Raw genomic sequence first — 19,941 nt, 5'->3', positions numbered from 1 at the left:
TAAAAGAAAAACTTCCAAGTACCAAAATCTGACAAAGTTCAATTAAAGCAAATCTAAAAAACTCAACTACATGTAAATTTTAAACTCTTTCTTAAACAACAGACTGATCTCACTTTGGCTATAAAACCCTAGCATTTCAGCGGTTTTTTAAAACTGGGGAAAATGGAACTTACCTTACAAAGAGTTAATTTCCTTAATTTATTAACCAAAAAAAACCAACAACCCAACAGAAAAAGAGACAAAGGGTATAAACTGATAATTCGAGGACAACAACAAAAAAGAAATAAAAATGGCTTGTGGTACTCTACCCCACTAAAAAGGAACGCAAGTAAAAACACCATTTTCTCTCGAATCTCTATTAGCAAAGATCAAAGAGTTTGACAACGTACTGAATGGACAAAGGCATAGAGAAATCCAAGGCTCCTGAGGTTGGAACTGACTGAGGGCCTTAGGGCACAATTTGGAATTGTATGAAAATGTCCAACTGCATATGGCCTAGCAATTCCACTTTCATAAAATATGTTCTACAGGCATATCTACATACTTGCAAAATGAACCGTGCAAGACACTGAGGGTAATACTGTTTGTAATAGCAAAAAATGGAAACATCCTAAATGTCTACCAATAGACACACTTGCAAATAAATAACAGTTAAATAAACTATGATGCAGCCATACAACATACAACTATGCAGCAGTTAAAAACTATGTGTCAGCTGTACATGCAATGAAATGCACCATCTCCAAGATAAACTGTTAAAAGACTGTGTTAAAAAAATTAATCTATGCACATGTAAATGTATCTATTTTCTATCTCTGGAGGAAGACAGTACACCTCACTAGACATAACTGGTTACCTCTGGGGAGGGAAACTGATGGCTGGTCACTGACTTCTGACCACATGTTTTGTGTATGTTTGTATTTTGCCATGTGCATTTATTACTTATTGAAAAAAATTTTAATAAAGCTAATGCCTGCTCAGAATCCTCCGCCTTATCACCTCTGAATTTAATCTTACCTTTAGAAATAGGTCAAGACAAAGAAAAATTTTCCTCTACTTCCTGACAATCTTATATCCATCATATTAGAAAACACATTTGAAATTCTTTGAACCTGTTAATCACTTCTACTAGAATATAATTATATTCAGTTTTTATTTATATCAATCAGATGAAATGTGAGAACATTAATGATCTGTGTACTTACCGAACCTTTTTCCCATTTTCAGTAATTTTTGTTACATTTAATAATCCATATTTCTCTTGACCCTATGATATGGAACAGAGGTATTACTGTTTATAGATCATTCATACAGACAGTGAAGTCCAAATTCTTACATAGGACTGAATCAAAATGATCTGGTACTCTAAATATTAGCTTAAAAGAAAAGATCAGTCAGTGTGTAATACGGTTAGTTCTAGACTACCTTAAGAATATAATTTCCTAATACTTCTGTAAAGTTTTTTTCAGTTATTTTTGTAATTAAACACTTGGTCTGGGCTTCCCTGGTGGCACAGTGGTTGGGAGTCCGCCTGCCGATGCAGGGGACACGGGTTCATGCCCCGGTCTGGGAAGATCCCACATGCCACGGAGTGGCTGGGCCCGTGAGCCATGGCCGCTGAGCCTGTGCGTCCAGAGCCTGTGCTCTGCAACGGGAGAGGCCGCAACAGTGAGAGGCCCGCGTACCGCAAAAAACAAAAACAAAAAAACACTTCGTCTTCTCAAGGAATAGCAGCCATAAGGTAAAATCAAATTAAATTTCCACATGAACGCTACAAATCAGCACTGGAAAAATGATTTATGACTTCCTGTTCAAACCAAGTGATACGATGCTATAAATACCACAAAAAAGGAACTGTTTACTTTGCTGTCATTTTAGAACAGCGTAGTCTGAAAATTATTTAAGATACTAACCTACTTTGTCAGAATGTGAAAATAAGTAGGTAGAACAAATGCAGTGACTGTATTTAATAAATTACTTAAAAGTAAGTGGCACTATGCATAGAACTGGCCTTAATGTGGCATAAAGAATTCAATATGTTGCTTCATTAAACATATTATCAGATGGCAAATTGAGCTCTGGACAAACTAGATCTATTAGTCAGCTGATGTAAAAAACAGCGACACAGCTTTATCATTAAACCCTAGGAAGGCAAAAGTCACTGTGCTCGAGTTAAATGTTATCTTAAAATTCTTCCAGGTGGAACTGAAGAAGCACTTTCTCATTGCTCTAGCCTTCTATAGTCAAATGAATTTAATCAAAATGCGTTTGTGCCCACAGCAATCATCCATTAGTGAGCACTGTCTGAAAATGACCAAGCAGTCAATTTTCCTTCAGTTAAAACACACACACACAATACACACACACAGAGGAAAAAATAGTCTCAATGCAGAATTTATTTCTAACTATTTACCTCAGCTATTTTCTCAATGTACTTTAATTAGAAAAAAAACTTTCTTGTATGAGAGATAAACATAGCATTATTTTCTCACTAATGTCTAAAGTTTTGCCTGGTCTGATAATAACTCACATCTATAGACAAAGCTGACAAACTATTATGTTATTCACTTTTGTTATACTGGGAACTTGGGAAATATCCATATTACTATAATTTTTTCACAAAGCATAGGTTGGATCTCCTAGATATGCAAGTCTGATACATTTCATAAGAGCTCTCTGTTGCCTCTCAATAAAAATATCAATTACACAGTGATAAGTATGCACAGGATGTTAAGTAAGAACTTTCCCAATTTACCATCAGAAGCAGGGAGGGAAAGAAAAACTTTCAATGATCCAGGAACTAAGTAACATTAATCTGAGAGGATGGGCGCTGGTGATGTGAGCACAGGAACTCGAAGGGCGGAGGTGGGAATAGCCTATTAAAAAACACCAAAGCTGGAACTATGCAGGGTGAAAAAGCAGACACAGGAAGGAAATGCCAGCATCAAAACAGGAAGAAAAATGGAAGGGACAGCCGCAGTGACAGACGGCCAAAGCCTACGGGGGAAAGAGACGCTCTGGATCAGGGATTCTTACCTGAGTCATGGCTGGACCAACACCGCACATAATCGTGCGTGTACATGCACCACTCAAGGGAAAGGCCCAGAGCTCCCATGAAATTCTCACAGGGACCAAGGCCCAAGCACTAATGCTCTAAGCAGTAAGCACTCTAACGTGAACATAAAATAAGAACAAAATGTGCCACGTCCCAAACGTACCAACACAATGACCATTACCACGCGGTGTGCAAAGTCAGAGTGCTCTGAGGAAGGCATACCTAACTCCACCTGAGAGGGGAGCAGGGAGGAAGAGAAGCTTCCCGGAGACCCTGACCCAGGAGCGAGCAACAGGAGTCGGCCACACAGAAGCGACGGACAGGCGAAGGCACAGAAGCTGGAAGCGCATCATCTCTACGCGGCTTAGGTTCCCTCAGCGTACGGGGTGCAGCAGAGCAGCAGCAAGGGGGGGGGGGCAGCGGAACGAGCAAGGCGGGAGCAGGTGACGCAGCGCCACCGGAACGGTGTTCTGATAACTCCTATCAATGCAAGAGGTGCTGACGGCCTGGCCCAGGGAGAGGCCTGAGAGGGTGAAGAGGGGCCACACGTGAGAGCGACTCGGAAGGCAGGACTGACAGGGACAGGCCGGGAGGTAAGAGGCAAGATCGGGGAGACTCCCAAGCTTGAGCAGCTGGGGGCCCTCAGCTGCAACGACAAGCTTTAGAGGAGCCGTCCCTGACCCCTGCGGTAGGAGCTCCTCTGCCCTCCAATGACTGACGACAGCCCCCAGGTTGTTTCCTTCGTCGCACATAATGCAAAGCACAATTACGTATTATTTATTCGCCACCTACTGTCAGGCTGTCCGTCGGGACCACATCTGCTGTGCTCACCATGTATGACAGCGCCCAGCACAGCGGCTAGCATGGTGCCGGGGCTCAACACATGTGTGTTGAAGTAATTAACCAACAAAGCAGCCGTGCTATCACACTACCAAGAAATGTAAGAGAAGGTCAGTGATGGAGAAAATAAAGCTTTAACTTTTAAGCACTGAAGTTCTGAATTTGACATCAAAGTGACAAGCAGGCAGATACAGGTTTGGCTACACAGGTGTAGATTTCAGGGGGGAATTTAGGCAGATTACCATTTCATACTGTTTGGTGTACTCTTCTCTACTTAATATGATTCAAAGTCAACCAATGTTTTTGTGTAGCTTACTAAAATAACTTCATAAAAATACCTTGTTAAGTCCTTTAAAAACTGCCCATACTCACACATGAGTATTTCTTAGTCCAAATATGTCGATACTCTAAGGGAAACTTCGTGTTGAAAATGAGCAGGAATGTTTTAATATGAACTGGCAAAATATGGTTAAATTTTAACCAAAAATATTGTAGTAAGATTGTCCTATCCTAATTAAGGCAAGAAAACAATAAAATGTCAGTCCTACTGAGTAATCTGGGAAAACTTCCACAGGTTCATAATCACTTTGCAGGCTCCAGAATTTCTAATCGATTTTATTCATTTAGTAAGATAAGCATTTCCCAATTTTGGCTAATAATTATTATATATCAAAATCAATACCTCCCATTAAAATCTTTATCTTCAATCATGTTATAATCATGTAATAAAAAGATTCTTTCTCTGCAGAGTAAGTAACCTTGCCCTGTGATACGCTGAAAAAGAACCAGTGTGACAGAACTTCCAGAGCAGGCAAATCCATGCAGACCTTCAAACTAGAGGCTGCCATGCAGAGGGCAGGAGAGGTGGGGAAAGGGGCAGTGACCGCTTAACGGTAGGGGGCTCCCTCTGAGGGGATGAAAGTGTCCTGAAACTGGGCAGGAGTGACAGCTACACACATTTTATACACTAAAGCCACTGAACTATATACTTTAAAGTGGTTAATGGCTAATTTTATGTTATGTGGATTTCACCTCGATTAAAAAAAATGTTTAAAGAACCAGTGTTATAAAAAATTGTTAAAATCATGTTTTTAAAAAAGGTTTTAGAATAGTAATATTCAATGGAAAAAAATTAGCCGATTTGTCCACTAAACCCTTTTGGTAACGAACGTGTTGAAATGCCCTTTTCTCCAAAGTGGGTAAAGCATTTTAATACCATAATTGGAAACACAAGGTCAAAAGTTCAAGTTTCCAAATTATATACTTAAAATTGTATTCAGTATTCAGTAAATGAGAACTTTAAAATGCATATCCTCATAGGCACACTGGGACAAACAGAGACGAGGTTCTTAGATCAGCCTACAAACTCCTGTTTAATCCACGTGTGGCAGTCATATTTTAGAGAAATACCAATTTTAAAAAAACGTATACACTACCTATTTCAAAAAAGGACTTGAGGGCCTCCCCGGTGGAACAGCGGTTGAGAGTCCGCCTGCCGATGCAGGGGACATGGGTTCGTGCCCCGGTCCGGGAAGATCCCACATGCCGCGGAGCGGCTGGGCCCGTGAGCCATGGCCGCTGCGCCTGCGCGTCTGGAGCCTGTGCTCCGCAACGGGAGAGGCCACGACAGTGAGAGGCCCGCGTACCGCAAAAAAAAAAAAAAAAAAAAAAAAAACAGGACTTGAAGTGACTATGAAAAATAACAATGCATTTGAAAACTGGAAATAAGACAAGAAAAAATGAACATGTTTAAAATTTAGATTAAGGGATGAAATTTTAATCTGGTTTGATTGGAGGAGACTGAATGAAAGCATCATATGCTACGTGAACAAAGCCTGTCCAACAAGACCATGTGTTCTACGACTCCACGCATGTGCAGTGTCCAGAAGAGGCAGACCTAGTGAGATAGAAAGCACATTGCTGGCTGCTTAGGGCTTGATGGGATGTGGAAGCAGAGGGGTGACAGCAACGAGTACTGCTTTTTGAAGTGATGAATGTTCTAAAATGACTGTCCTGATGGCTGCACTTATCTGAACATACTAGAAACCAATGAACTGTACACTTTAAACGGGTGAACGGTGTAGTATGTTAGTCATATTTCAATACGGTTTTAACAAAAAAAAAATTAAAAAAGAGAGATTCAATAGGCAATCTGCAGAGATTTAAAGATGCCATGAGGTAACTAACACTGATTACGATGTCAGTTTCTTTTTCTTACCACTAAGGCTTTACACCAACCAGATTTTAACTCACAAAGAACCAAAAAAAAGAAATCTGCTTGTATTAACTGGGTAAGAGTGGGAAAGACAGGCAAAAGACTCCATTCAAACAGGGCAAGAAGAGAAGAGGGAGCAGAGGCTGCAGGAGGAAAGAAGAGACTCTGGGGAGCAGAAGCCCGGGGGGGCCAGACTGGGGCTTGGGGGGAAGGACGCTGCACACTTACAGGGAAACAGAACAGCCTCAGCAGAATTAACAGAGCCGTTCCTGTTTTCCACCCAAAGGTAAATGAAGAACGAAACAGAACCCTGCTGAGGCAGTTCCTTGCCGTGGCCACCAGAGGGGACCCTGAGTCTGGGGCAGTCAGGTGACTGGCAAACTCTTGTGAAAGGGGTAACTGCCTGGGGGAATAATTTGCAAACTGTCCTTTTAACTCCCATGCGAACACTTATAAACTCATGTTTCCAGGATTACCAAGAAATTCCCTTTTACCAAAATGTAAATAATTTATAAAAGGTCTTCTCAGAAGTTACATATTACCCATATTTAAAATAAGTTAAAAAGCGTTTCTGCCTCTTTTCTAGATGGATGGATAGATTAAGAATACTGCAGTAATAGCACCTTACATTCATACAGGAAATCCTGACAATACCACTAAAATCATGTTCACTTTGATCTTTATTTAATGTTCATGCACCCAGGACTGTGTTAAATAATGCAAAAGATAAAAAGTATTAGAAAGCAGCCCCTCTCTATCTCTCTGAGTCCCTTCAAAGTTTAAACCCTTAGCAGAGAGCTGAGGGGCACATGGGGTAACTTTCACACCATTAACGCCATCAGTGACTTGAGAGCTCAAAGAAAAAGAAGAGATGCTATTATGCTGAGGTTAGTGTGGGCAGGCCCTAAGGGGTCATCCCACTGGTCAGCACGAGATTAACTGTAGGTGCAGAGAGGCTGAGGACCACGGTAGGCAGGGAAACCACCTGTGCAATATCAGCAGGACGGGTGGACAACACGTGATAGGAACCAAAAGACCTGATTGCTCAGGGGATGGAGAAAAGAGCCAGACAAGGAAAACAGCATCTGTGAGAAACCCGTGCCTCTAGAAAACCAGAAGTACCCTAATGAACAAGAGTCTGTTATAGTTTCTTAAAATTAAGGCAGTAACAATAAAAGTTTGTCTTCCGGAAAGCTTTAAAAGTTTCATTTCTTCCTTTTAGCAAAACCCCACAGAACAGCGGCTCTATGGCGCTGGGGTTACGCTGGCCCTGCTCTAAGGAGTCTTTTCCTTGTCTAGTGGGGAAGACATTAACTGAGGGTTGGAAGTACCTATAAGAAATAGGAAATGAGAAGAGTTACTCGATTTTATGGAATCAAATAACATATAATTAAATGTTGTTAAGAGTATCACAGGGAAACCTGACCAAATCTAGAGGATCTGAAGAAAATTCCGAGCCTGAACCAAGCTCTAAGGAATGACCAGAAGTTGACCAGGCAAAGACGTCGGGGAAGATGGGTTTCAGTGAGTGAAGGGGCTGGAGCTGAAGAGCAGGCTCCTTTGCAGAGAGGAGAGTAGCAGGGCTGCAGGAAAACACACAAGTGGGGGCAAGGAGGGGGTATGAGGACCCGGGACAGGCGCAGTGTTGCAGAGCTCGTCACGAAGTTGCATCCTCCTTCTAAAATGAAAGAAGAGCCGCTGGAGGGGAAGAGCAGGAGGGGCAAATCACAGGCTAGACTTGGGGACGGGGGCGCTGCAAACACCAAGATCAAGTAGGATTCCTCCAAAGTTACGACTGAAGAGAAGGGCTTCCCTGGTGGCACAGTGGCTAAGAATCCACCTGCCAATGCAGGGGACACGGGTTCGAGCCCTGGTCCGGGAAGATCCCACGTGCCGCAGAGCAACTAAGCCCGTGAGCCACAACTACTGAGCCCACGTGCCACGACTACTGAAGCCCACGCACCTAGAGCCCGTGCTCCACAACAAGAGAAGCCACTGCAGTGAGAAGCCCGCGCACCGCAACCAAGAGTAGCCCCCGCTCACCACAACTAGAGAAAGCCCGCACGCAGCAACGAAGACCCAAGGCAGCAAATAAATGAATGAATGAATAACTGAAGAGAAGTCACTGTATCGCCAATATTACCTGGCCTAGGCTGGGCAATGCATTTGACAGCTTAGCGGGGGGGCGGGGGGTGGGGTGGGGGGGAAGGCATCTAAGGCTCGTTAAGGACGGAAATGATTCTTACCTTTGGACTGCTGGCCTGAGGAAGGAAGGGTGAAGTGTAATTTGACAGTATTCTCCAGGGATTTTTATATTTATGTTTAACAGCCAAACATAAATTCACTGCTTACAAATATGGTATATAAGTTGATCACGAAGATACCATATTTTACATAAAAGGGGGAATTTTTAAATCAATAAAATCTGATTTTTAATTTAAACCTATTATCTGATTATTTTTGAAAGACCAATGAACTTTAATAGAAGCCCAAGAGGTATTTTTAAACATTACACTTAGAGAAAATTAATTTACTGAAATTGATTGAAGTAATTGGACTATATTATCTATAAGCTGCTATCATACTAACTGTATCTTGGTTCTTTGGTGAAGAGGGAGAAGACTCATTTTCAGGATAGCAGGGTTTTGAGGCAGTTGGAGATTCCTACAAGAAATAAGTAATGAAAAATGTTACTCTATTTCATATAATTATATTTCTCCCTCTACTGACAGTGGGAAAGCTTAATAAGGGACGCTAAGAAAAATTTTTTCCTAGTTATTTCCCTTCTATATTCAGCTACGGAACTAATATGGTACAGATGTGAAAACTACAGATATCATAAACTTTATGAAATACGGCATATTTTATACCAATTACAGTAAATTTAAATACCGCATACGGAATTACTCAAAAGAAATGATGCATGTTGCCTTAAAATCATGATGTTGCATCAGCTTAAATTAACCATATTTAAAATAAGTAAAATCCAAACACTTACGGATAAAAATGTAACCGTCCCCATACTAACTTGCTCTTGGTATGAATCCTGGTTTAGGATTTAGGATTAGGCAAGGAATAGTCACAGGAACTACTTGGCAACTGCCAGAATGAGAACTTGTATTAAGAAATTAAATTGCTATTAATATTTAATACAATTTATAGCTAACTTTCCAATTATTAGAAATAAGCAAGATTGTTTAAAATGCAAAGAAGAAACCTCAGATTTACAGATTAATAACTCACCAGGAAAAAAAAATATTTTAATGTCTAAGCCTACAAGAATATATAATAGGAGCAAACCAATAATGTGCATTTTTAAAGCAATTCTGCTTTGTTAATATTAAAACATGGTATGTGATTTCTACCTCAGATATCTGTAAAACTATTCATGGAGGATAAGACTGAAAAAACATTTTTTGGTACCAAGAGCCACTGGTAGCCAATGGTACCAATGGTATCTACCAAGCTCCATTTTTCTCTGTTCTCCTAGAAGCTCTGAATAATTTCAGGAAACGAGAATTAGGAAAATCATATGCCAATGTCTATTATTATTTTTCCTATAAAACCAAATAATTTACTTGACATTCATCTTCGCATCTGTATCATCTACTTTACTATACTTATGAAACCGGATAACGTACTGTTGATAAGCCTGGGAATTTGTATTAAATCACAATACAAAACACCATTAATAAAATCCATTCACTTAGAAAAAAGTCTTCAGGTTTATATCCTGTACAATTTGTAAATACAGAAACCAGGTAGCAGTGAAACTGTACAGGGAAAATCCTTGAAGGTAACAACCTTAAAATCCAAGACCTACACTATAAATGGAGAAAACATTAAAATCATTATCAAATATATCTTTATAAAAATTAATTACATGTAATGTCCAAATATCAGTTTAGCTTCATTTAAGTATATTTTCTAACAGCTTCAGATGTTTTACTTTTCAATTTCTTGACTTCTGAAAGCGTCTAATATTAAAACACTCTGAGAAAAAGAGGAAAGATTTGATGACCCATAAACTGTAAAATAAGTAATTGAATAAAATGAATGGTAATTACAACTTATTTTTCATGGCATTATCAGTCCTACAGAAATGAAAACCATAGCAAATGTAGTAATAATGTAAACACAACAATTATAATTATTATAATCAATTTTACATTTACCCATTTGTTTATGTATACTTATAAATGTATATGCACATATAAATACATCTTAATGTCTACAAGCAGCAGGTTTTGGTAAAAATCATACACAGGCAGAGACAAACAGATGTATCCATACACACACACACACACGCACACACCCCTAGCTCCACCAAGGTTGTCTGGCAACCGAATTAGGACCCATATCATCATAACAACATTCACTACATAGCATTAGGTTTCTCTGATTACCTTTCAAGTTATATGCATTTCACCCCTTATCATGTATCAGTCAGCTAGTTTGTTCTGGTATAGTCCCTCTTTTATAATCTCAAATCTTAAAATCGTGTATACTGTGTAATGATAAATAGAAGAGTTTACTTGGTGAAGTAGCTATCTATGACTCCATTTATAAAGGTGGGGGAGGAGACATGTCTACCAAAAGTAAGTAGAGCTCTGGTCTCAAGAAAATCACGTTATCACATGCTGAAACAATTAGATGAAAAAGGATACATAATAAGAACTTCATGCAGGTTATTCTAATAATAGACTGAAAATGAATCTCAAGAAAGATTATAAGGGAGTAACAAATTTTAAGTCTACCTCACTAAAATAACCATCCCTTTTGTTCTAGTACGAAGAGGCAGTAGAGTTGGCTCAACAATGGCTTTCGCACTAGAGCTTTCATTACATACAGTAGGAGCTTTCTGTATACACTGAACTGTAATCTGGTTCTTGGAGTTAAATGAATTTTTCTATTAAAATCTCTAGGACTCTTACCTACACAGGTTAACCTCAATGCTAGTATACTGGGTTGGCCAAAAACTTCGTTCGGGTTTTCCCACAAGCGCTTATGAAAAACCCAAAGGAACTTTTTGGCCAACCCAATATTTTCAAGCATTCCTCAATAGACAGACTCCAAAATTTCATTCCTTTAATATGCCCCCTACATTCAACCACATCACATCCTTACAAACAGAAATCAGAAGTACTTGTCTGACTGACTGACTGACTGAGATAATTTAGAAAGGAATTTAGGACTGAAAGCATACAAACACAGAGAAATACGCCTCAGGAGAGTTCATCCTGTTTTCACTAACTACCTAAAAATGCAGGAAACATTAATTATGTCAAAGGAGCAGCCTGGTGGTAAAATAACAGAGTCCCCAGTGACCAATATTTTAGCTTTAGGGTGTTTCCACCACCCTCAGATTTTAACATTAGTATGTCTGCTGTTCTACAAATTCGTACTAATTTCCTATTCTATCCCCAAAATGAAGTCACAATGTAAAGATGTAACTCACAAGGAAATTCAAAACTTCATGGCTTTTCCAATCTCATGTTTGCATCAAAATCCATTCCCTGGGGCTTCCCTGGTGGCGCAGTGGTTGAGAGTCCGCCTGCCGATGCAGGGGACACAGGTTCGTGCCCCGGTCCGGGAAGATCCCAAATGCCGCGGAGCGGCTGGGCCCGTGAGCCATGGCCGCTGAGCCTGCACGTCCAGAGCCTGTGCTCCGCAACGGGAGAGGCCACAGCAGTGAGAGGCCCGCGTACCGCAAAAAAAAAAAAAAAATCCATTCCCTATTTGAAACAGAGAACATGACTTCTCAGAAGCACTTGTGCAAATAGCACTTAGGGAAACAGGAGGAGCAGGGTTCCAATCTTCCCTGGGATGGGAAAGTTAGTTAAACGTCTTTACCGTTAAACCTCCTAGAGACCGAAGACAAACAATAACGGATATGTGACTTTAAAAAGAGATTATGAAAAAAAACCTGTCACCTACTAGGCCCAAATGTATCATGGAACACATCGTTATGCCACATGTAAGTCAGTCCGTTGTGCAAAACTCAAAAAACTTCAGTACCAAACCCCACTCCAGGACAAACTGATATGACATACGATAAACCAGTCATCACCAAGGTATGAGGTTCAGTTGAGGAGAAAGTACAGCAGAAAGAACTTGGCAGAGTCCGCAGCAGATGTTCTCAGAAGGTCCTACCTTGTCATTGGCGTCCAGCACAATGGTGCTATGTCTCCACTTTGTCAGCACTATTGGTTCTTGCAGCCGCCTGTCCAGACTCCTACTTTTAATAATTTCTCTTTGCTGCTGAGATGAGGCATTATACTAAAGAAAACAAATTATACCTCATAAATAATAGAAACAAAAGTGGAATCTAAACATGCTGGCTCCGAGTGACACATGGTGTTAGGCAAAATCCACCACGTGACACTAACCTGAGTTTTCTCATCTTTGACCAGCACTGTGACACAATCAAGAAGATCACAGACTTGGGTACTGGAGAGACCAAGTTAATGTTATCTTTGGCAAAACACTTAATCTCCACAAGGCTAAGTTTCATCAACTATAAAACAGATATAATGGAAATAGGGTTCTAAGGATTAAGCAGTATAAAAAGTGCCAGATGTAGCCCTGATAGGTTCTCAATAAATATTAGTAGTTGTAATTTATAAAATGAGGTCACTGGACAAATTAATTTTTTAAGGTTCCTTCTACTTCGAAAATCCACATGAATTCAATTTGTGGTTTAGGTTTTTTTAAAGATGCTTTCATATACAACAGTATTCTCACATTTAAAGGAGTTTTTGTTTTTACTTTTACTTTCCACATATAGGCCAAACACACTATTATTTGTTTCTCTGAAGTGGTGAAACATAACCGAGTCAAAAGGCAGAGACGGTACTCCTTCCAAACACCAATCCTGAACATACCAGTTGTGTACAAAGGATAAGTAATAACTACCAACTGAAAATGAAATATAAAATTAAGAACACATTATCAATAAGGTATTAGGTCTTGTGAGTATCTGAAATGTGAAGCAGACCACCAGGCATAAACATCTGAGAAATGCGAGGTTTAAGAGTTATGCTGTTTTATACAGGCAGTTTTAATAAATTATAAATAATAAATTTTAATAAAGTGACAAAAGAAAATTCATCTACTTTTTAAGGGATACATCCTTCTCCTGAAACCAAAGGATACCTAATATCTACTTCTCTAAAAAGCCCAGTAAATCTTAAATTTTAATGACTCGTAATTTCAGTGAAATGTCTTATTATATGTTACACTACTAAATCTCAGTAATATATTATTTATATTGTTTTTAAAATTTAAAAACCTTCCAACATCTTTCTCCATAATATGCCATTTCTTCACTTTCCAAAATGAGTCCAGACAGGTCCCCCAAACTGTTTCCAAAGCCGTTACTTCGTTTTTTACATTAAAAACTTGCCAAAGCCGGGCAAGCACATGTGTGTATGTTTTTCATTCACTGCTGCTTAACAAACCGCCATCGTAAAATCTGTCACAGAAGTTAACACAGGGATCACTTCTAGAATGAACAAAGATGAAGCTTAAAGGCTTCCCCCCCAAAAATTCTGCGCCGTAAATCACTAAGTGAAGAGAGACCGAGTTATTAAGCAGAGCTCCTTCCAGACAATCATCATTAGCAATAATTAAAATGTGTAGATGCGTGGAAGCTTGTGTATGAACTTTAATGGATACCTACCCTAGCCGTTGAGCTTTATAACTACAGTTGTTTAGAAATCCTTTCCAAGGGGCAAGAAAAATAATGTAAAATTTAACTGGGTAATATTCACAATTTAAAAGGTGCTGGTAATTTTATTAGGCAACAGTATGTTGATAAAAGCAAATAAAGCACCAATAAAATGTCATATAAAATCTAGTGTAGACAGAAGACAAAAATAAAGTGTCACATAATCAGAGAAAAGAAAAATAAGATGACACCACAGCTAAAATACACACACACACACGTATAGTTAAACAAGATGGCTAAAACAACATTTTAGAAATCTTTTTAGAACACCTTTTTTCTTTTAAGAATTTTAATTGCAATTTTATTTGAATTATTTCAAACATACAAAAGAACAGCGACTATAATAAAAAACCCACCACAAGTTTCAGCATATCTAACATAAAACAGGTACCTTTTTTTTTTAAAGAAAAAAAAATACTAGAGTCCTCTGAAGACATCTTCCAGATTCCATTCCTCTCCCTCCCTCCCTGACAGTACCATATAGTTCAGTGCTCACCATTCTCACGCACTTTACACTTTAGTACATATGTGTGTATCTGTAAATACACAGTACCTGTAAGCTTTTAGATTTTATAAAAGTGGAATATCACATGCATCAATCTTCAACTTGCTTTTTCACTCAACATGTTTTTATTAAAACAAAAAAGCCTGCATCCATATCGGTGAGTATGCAGCTCGAACTCATTTGTGTTTCACTTCTGTGTAACACTACATTATATGCAGACACCACGATTTAACCATTCTGTTGTAAATGGACATGTCCGAGGTGGTAGTACTAATTACACTTCTACCGGCAGAACATAATACTTTGGACTGCCCTACTTGGTACTGTTGAACTTATATGCATTTGTGTATAAAAAATAAATGTATGCACACGTGCACAAATTTTTAAAATTCTATTAGAAGAGTGAAATGTTATCTTTTGCATTCTCTGATTACTTATAAATTTGAACATCTTTTCATGTACTTATTTCATGAATCTCCTCTTCTCCGTATTGCTTAGTCATATACTTTGCCTGTTTTTGACTGGGTTCTCTCTCTCACTAGTGTGTACAGAAAGAACCAAGAGGCTCTTTATATATTTAGGCTTCTAAGGCTTCGTAAGCTATGTGAGTTGAATGTAGCTTTTCCGAATCTGAAGCTCATCTCTTGCCTTTTGTGTATGGTATCTTTTGTATCAAAAGGTGTTCTGTTGAATTTTATGTAGTTGTATCTGTCCATCTTTCCCTTTATAATTTTTCCTTATATAGTCTTGTTTAAGAAATCCTTCCCATTCTTAAGTCAAAGATATTCTTTGACATATTCTTTAGCTATTAAAGTTTTGCTTATTACGTTGACAACTGTCATCTATCTGGAATTAATTACTAGGTGTGAAGTCAAGATCTATGTTTATTTCATTTCTTCATGTGAATAACCAATAATCTTCCCAACATTTATTGCACAGCCCACGCTTTATCTGTTAATTTGTGATGCCACATCTGAGATTCCTATTCTGTTCTGCTGGTCTATTTCTCTACACATGTGCCCACAACTTAATCACTACAGCAGGAACCCCATCCCTACCCCCAGATTCTCCCTACTTAGGAACATTTTGGTTCTTCATAGACCTTTGTTTGCAAATAAAATTTACCATCAGTTCAAGACAAAAAAAAGGTAGGGACGGCGACAGGAAATGGAAATACAGTGAACTTACTGATCAATGGGGACATTTATAAAATTAAGCGTCCCAACCCAAGGTCATAATGGTGTATTGCACCATTTCAGGTCAACTTTTATGTCCCTCAATTCTGCTCTGAAATTTTCTTCATTAAGATCTTACAAACCAAACCTTCTGCAGGCGTATTCTTAGTTATGACTCTTCTTAGTGTTGCTGCTGCTTCTAATGTAAAAAAGATCTTTATTCCTATCACATTTTCAAATTGACTTTTTATTAGAGACATGGGTGCTTTTTAGGTTGATTTTAATATCATCACTCTTCAGTTTGCCGAATCTCCTGATTTTCTAATAATCAAAAGAACTGAATCTTTCAATTCATTTTTTTTTTCTTATTTTATTGTTGAATAGAAACACTGATGGGAAAGTTACAGTCTAGGTCCTAACTCTATTGGCAAAGCTTCTGTAATCGCACCATGAAGTATGAGATTTACTGTTGATTATATGATAAATAACCTTTAGCATGATGTAATATATCATTACATGTGAAGTGATCTTTTTGTAGAAACATATAGTTGGGTCATGGTTTTTTGTCATTTCTGAGAATCTTTTAACAGCTGTGTTTAAACCATTTACACTTAATGTAATTATTTATATGTTAGGATTTAAGTCTATTTTATTTGTTTTCTGTTCTGTTTATCATTCCCGTTTCTCCTTTCTGGCCTTCCTGTGGACTACCCTGAGGAGTTTTTACTATTATAGTTTAATTTACCTGTAGTTTCTTGAGTCTATCTCTTGTTACAGTTTTTTAGTGCTTGCTCTAGGGATTACAATGTACATACTTAATTTCTCTCAGTCTACCAACATCAGCATTTTACTATTTCAAGTGAAATGTGGAAACCTTACCAACAATTACATCATAGTACTCTCCCCTCTCTATGATATAGTTGTTTTAAATATCATCTCCGCCTACAATGAGTACTTCTTCAGAAATGTTATAATTTTTGCTTTAAAGGTCAAACATAATTTTTAAAACTCTCCTCAGATATTCATGCTTCCCATTGTACTTTCTTCATTCATAATGTTCCAAGTTATCTTCATTTATCATTTCTCTTCTGTTTTAAGGACTTCCTATAGCAATTCTTTGAGAACAAGACTGCTAGTAATATATCTCTTAGTTTACTTTCATCTGAAAATGTCTTCATTTCACCTTCATTCCTGAAGGATATTTTTGCTGGATGTACAATTATGGGTCGACAGGTTTTTTTTTCAGCATTTGTAAAATGTTACACCACTTCCTTCTGGCTTCACGGTTTCTGATAAGACATCCATGCCATTCAAATCATTATTACCCTACAGGTACTATGTTGTTTCACTGAGCTGCTTTCAAGATTTTTTTTGGAGGAGGAAAAAGGGAATTCATTAATTTTCAGAAATTTGATTACAATGCATCTGGATGTGGATTTCTTTGAGTTTATCCTGTTTAGTACTTATTCAGCTTCTTGAACCTGTTGATTTGTCTTTTGCACATTTGGGTGTTTTCAAACATTGTTTCTGCATATATTTTTCAGCCTCACACTCTTTCTCCACTTCTTCTGGAATTCTGATGAAATGAATGTTACATCTTCTGTATTTTCCCACAGATCTCTGAGGCTCTGTTCATTTTCCTAAAATGTGTTTACTCCTTCTGGGTCCAGGAGGCTAGCCTGGTGCATGCCTCTCATGGCAGTGGCAGAAGTGGAAGAGCAAGCCCTGGCACACAAGCCCATTTCAATACCATGTTTGTGACACATTTGCTCATGTCCCACCAATGGAAGCAAGTCACATGACTAGACTGGATTCAGTCATGATGGTAACAGCAGGACAATACGCCCCATCCACAGCGGGAGGCCACTACAAAGGTACACAGCAGACAGCACTGATACAGGAGTGGGTAAGGAATGGGTCCAATGCTGCAGTCTGACACCACAGGTAATCTGGTTGTCTACCCTGTGATGGCTTTTAAGATTGTCTCCTCTGCTGAGCTTCCATAGATCCAGTAAAATCTGTCAACACGTGTATTTCTTTTTCTCTCTCCTGGTCTGTACTGAGGGCATATTTTCCAGTTAAAAATGCATGCCTGGGGCTTCCCTGGTGGCACAGTGGTTGAGAGTCCGCCTGCCAATGCAGGGGGCACAGGTTTGTGCCCCAGTCTGGGAGGATCCCACATGCCGCAGAGCGGCTGGGCCTGTGAGCCATGGCCGCTGGGTCTGCGCGTCCGGAGCCTGTGCTCCGCAACGAGAGAGGCCACAACGGTGAGAGGCCCACGTACCACACAAAAAAAAAATGATAGAAAATAAAAAGTGCATGCCTTCCTTTAGTTTTAGAAAATTCCCAGAAATTATATTTTCCAATACTATTTCTCTACCATTTCCTCCATCTTCTTCTTCTAGAATTCCTGATATATGAATGTAGGAAACTTCCCACCCATCTTCCATTTCTCCTAACTATGCTTTAATATTCGTTACCTTCCTGGCCCTCTGTCTATAGTTTACACTATCCACTGCACTTTATATTTCAATGATTTTTTTTCTATATCCATGTATCTTTATACTAATAATATTTTTCTTTAAACTGACTTACTCCGGGACAAAGAAAACTAAAGTCTATCTGGTAATTGACACTACAGATATGTCTGCTACTTACACTTGCCTTCTAAAACATTAAAATAATGTACCAATTAAAGTTTAAATGTTTGCTCAGATTTCACTTAAAATTATCTGAATACTAGTAGTGATAAGTATATGACCACTATGAAACCTACTGCTTTAGATAAACTCAGCCCTGGTGCACTTATCTAAAGAGAGAGAGCCAATGAGACCCTAGATCTCATTGCCACAAGCTGCTAATGACTGACTCAATTACAACACACATCTACATACAAGAATAAACTTGAATACTGAGTTGCTTTTCTTTCTTTAAAAAAAAATATAAGACCAACTTCATGTAGAAGACGCAATATATTCAAGGAAACTACTGGCATTATTGGCACTGAAGGGGACACTGTATCCAGGAACAATGAAAAACTGATTTCAAGTTAAACCAAAAGAATTTTTAAATAGGGATTATCAGTATTATATAGCTATAAGATAATGCACATCTTAGAAAAATTTAGCCAAAGGATTCTCGATGAATTCTGAAAAAACTAGTCTTGCTGCTTTTTAGAAGTTGAATAAAAATTTAAAAGTGAATCTGCTGTAACCATTTTCAGATATTATTTTATCTACTATTTCTAAACAGAAATCCAGTGTTAATGTTTATTACCTTTGGCAACTCCCATTCTGACCGAGATCCATCTGCACTGTAGTAATATTGTCTACCTTGATCGTCAACATGCTTGAGCCACTATAAAGACAAAACAGGTGTTATATTTTAAATGTACATAAAATTGAGTTTAAGCCTATACAACCAGAGATATTAGATGACATTCTCATGAATTTTATTCTACTTGCTCAAGACCATTGCAAAAGAAATATAACAAAACCTATACTAACAGACTTGCATTTTAAGTTTGGTAAAAATAAGTAAACTAGGGACTTCACTGGTGGTGCAGTGGTTAGGAGTCTGCCTGCCGATGCAGGGGACACAGGTTCAAGCCCTGGTCCAGGAAGATCCCACATGCTGTGGAGCAACTAAGCCTGCACACCACAACTTACTGAGTCTGGGCTCTAGAGCCCACGTGCCACAACTACTGAGCCCATGTGTCACAACTACTGAAGCCCGCACGCCTAGAGCCCAGGCTCCGCAACGAGAGAAGCCACCGCAATGAGAAGCCTGCGCACCGCAACACGGAGTAGTCCCCGCTCGCCACTACTAGAGAAAGCCCGCACACAGCAACGAAGACCCAATGTAGCCAAAATTAATTAATTAATTAATTGATTTTTTTTAAAAAAGCATACCTCCATTTATTCCCAAGGGTCTTATTCTTTAAACTAGCACAACAACCCATTACCTTCTCTGATGATAAACACATAAAATTTCAAAATGCATTCTCAAACTGGTTGATGAATCATAAAATACTAGATTCATGGTTTTTGTTTTATGTAACTTGGTTATAAAAGAAAAAGGAGTGTAGGAAGTGAGGTGGTATGTCATAACAGCATGTTGAAAAAACTATTCCCAAAAAACTATTCCCCAAGAAAAACACAAAGAAATATGTTTACTGAAGAAGTGTAAGCAGATTGACACTCAACGGGTCTTCTCTTCAAAGGGTCTGTCTTAAACAGGTTGACACCACAAACATTACTGTAACTGGAAGCAGTTTAAAACCATGAATAAGTAGTTACACTGAGTTTTCATATTGTCAGTTGACATGATTACAGAACTACAAGAAAATATTTTCATGAGTTTTAAAAATACTAAAAAAGCTTCAGTACATAATGATTTTATGAGAGGAATCTGCCAAGAAAA

The 19,941-nt window shown here is 38.6% G+C and overlaps 1 protein-coding gene across 8 annotated transcripts in view; it reads right to left on the bottom strand.

Moving 5' to 3' along the window:
• ARHGAP12 (Rho GTPase activating protein 12) overlaps positions 1–19,941 on the bottom strand; it is a 110,695-nt gene that overhangs the window by 23,234 nt on the left and 67,520 nt on the right. For 3 of the 8 annotated variants that reach the window (XM_067704735.1, XM_067704691.1, XM_067704712.1), the window contains 4 exons: positions 18,796–18,876; positions 12,264–12,389; positions 8,700–8,774; positions 1,206–1,267 (listed from right to left, as the gene is read on the bottom strand). In XM_067704735.1, the coding sequence (XP_067560836.1) occupies positions 1,206–1,267; positions 8,700–8,774; positions 12,264–12,389; positions 18,796–18,876 (344 nt within the window). The remainder of the gene's footprint in view (positions 1–1,205; positions 1,268–8,699; positions 8,775–12,263; positions 12,390–18,795; positions 18,877–19,941) is intronic. The other 5 variants (XM_067704727.1, XM_067704745.1, XM_067704705.1 and 2 more) reach the window with 2 other exon arrangements.

Source organism: Pseudorca crassidens, chromosome 1 (assembly GCF_039906515.1).
Source record: "Pseudorca crassidens isolate mPseCra1 chromosome 1, mPseCra1.hap1, whole genome shotgun sequence".
Lineage (NCBI taxonomy): Eukaryota > Metazoa > Chordata > Mammalia > Artiodactyla > Delphinidae > Pseudorca > Pseudorca crassidens.
This window is presented reverse-complemented; position numbering and strand designations above follow the sequence as displayed.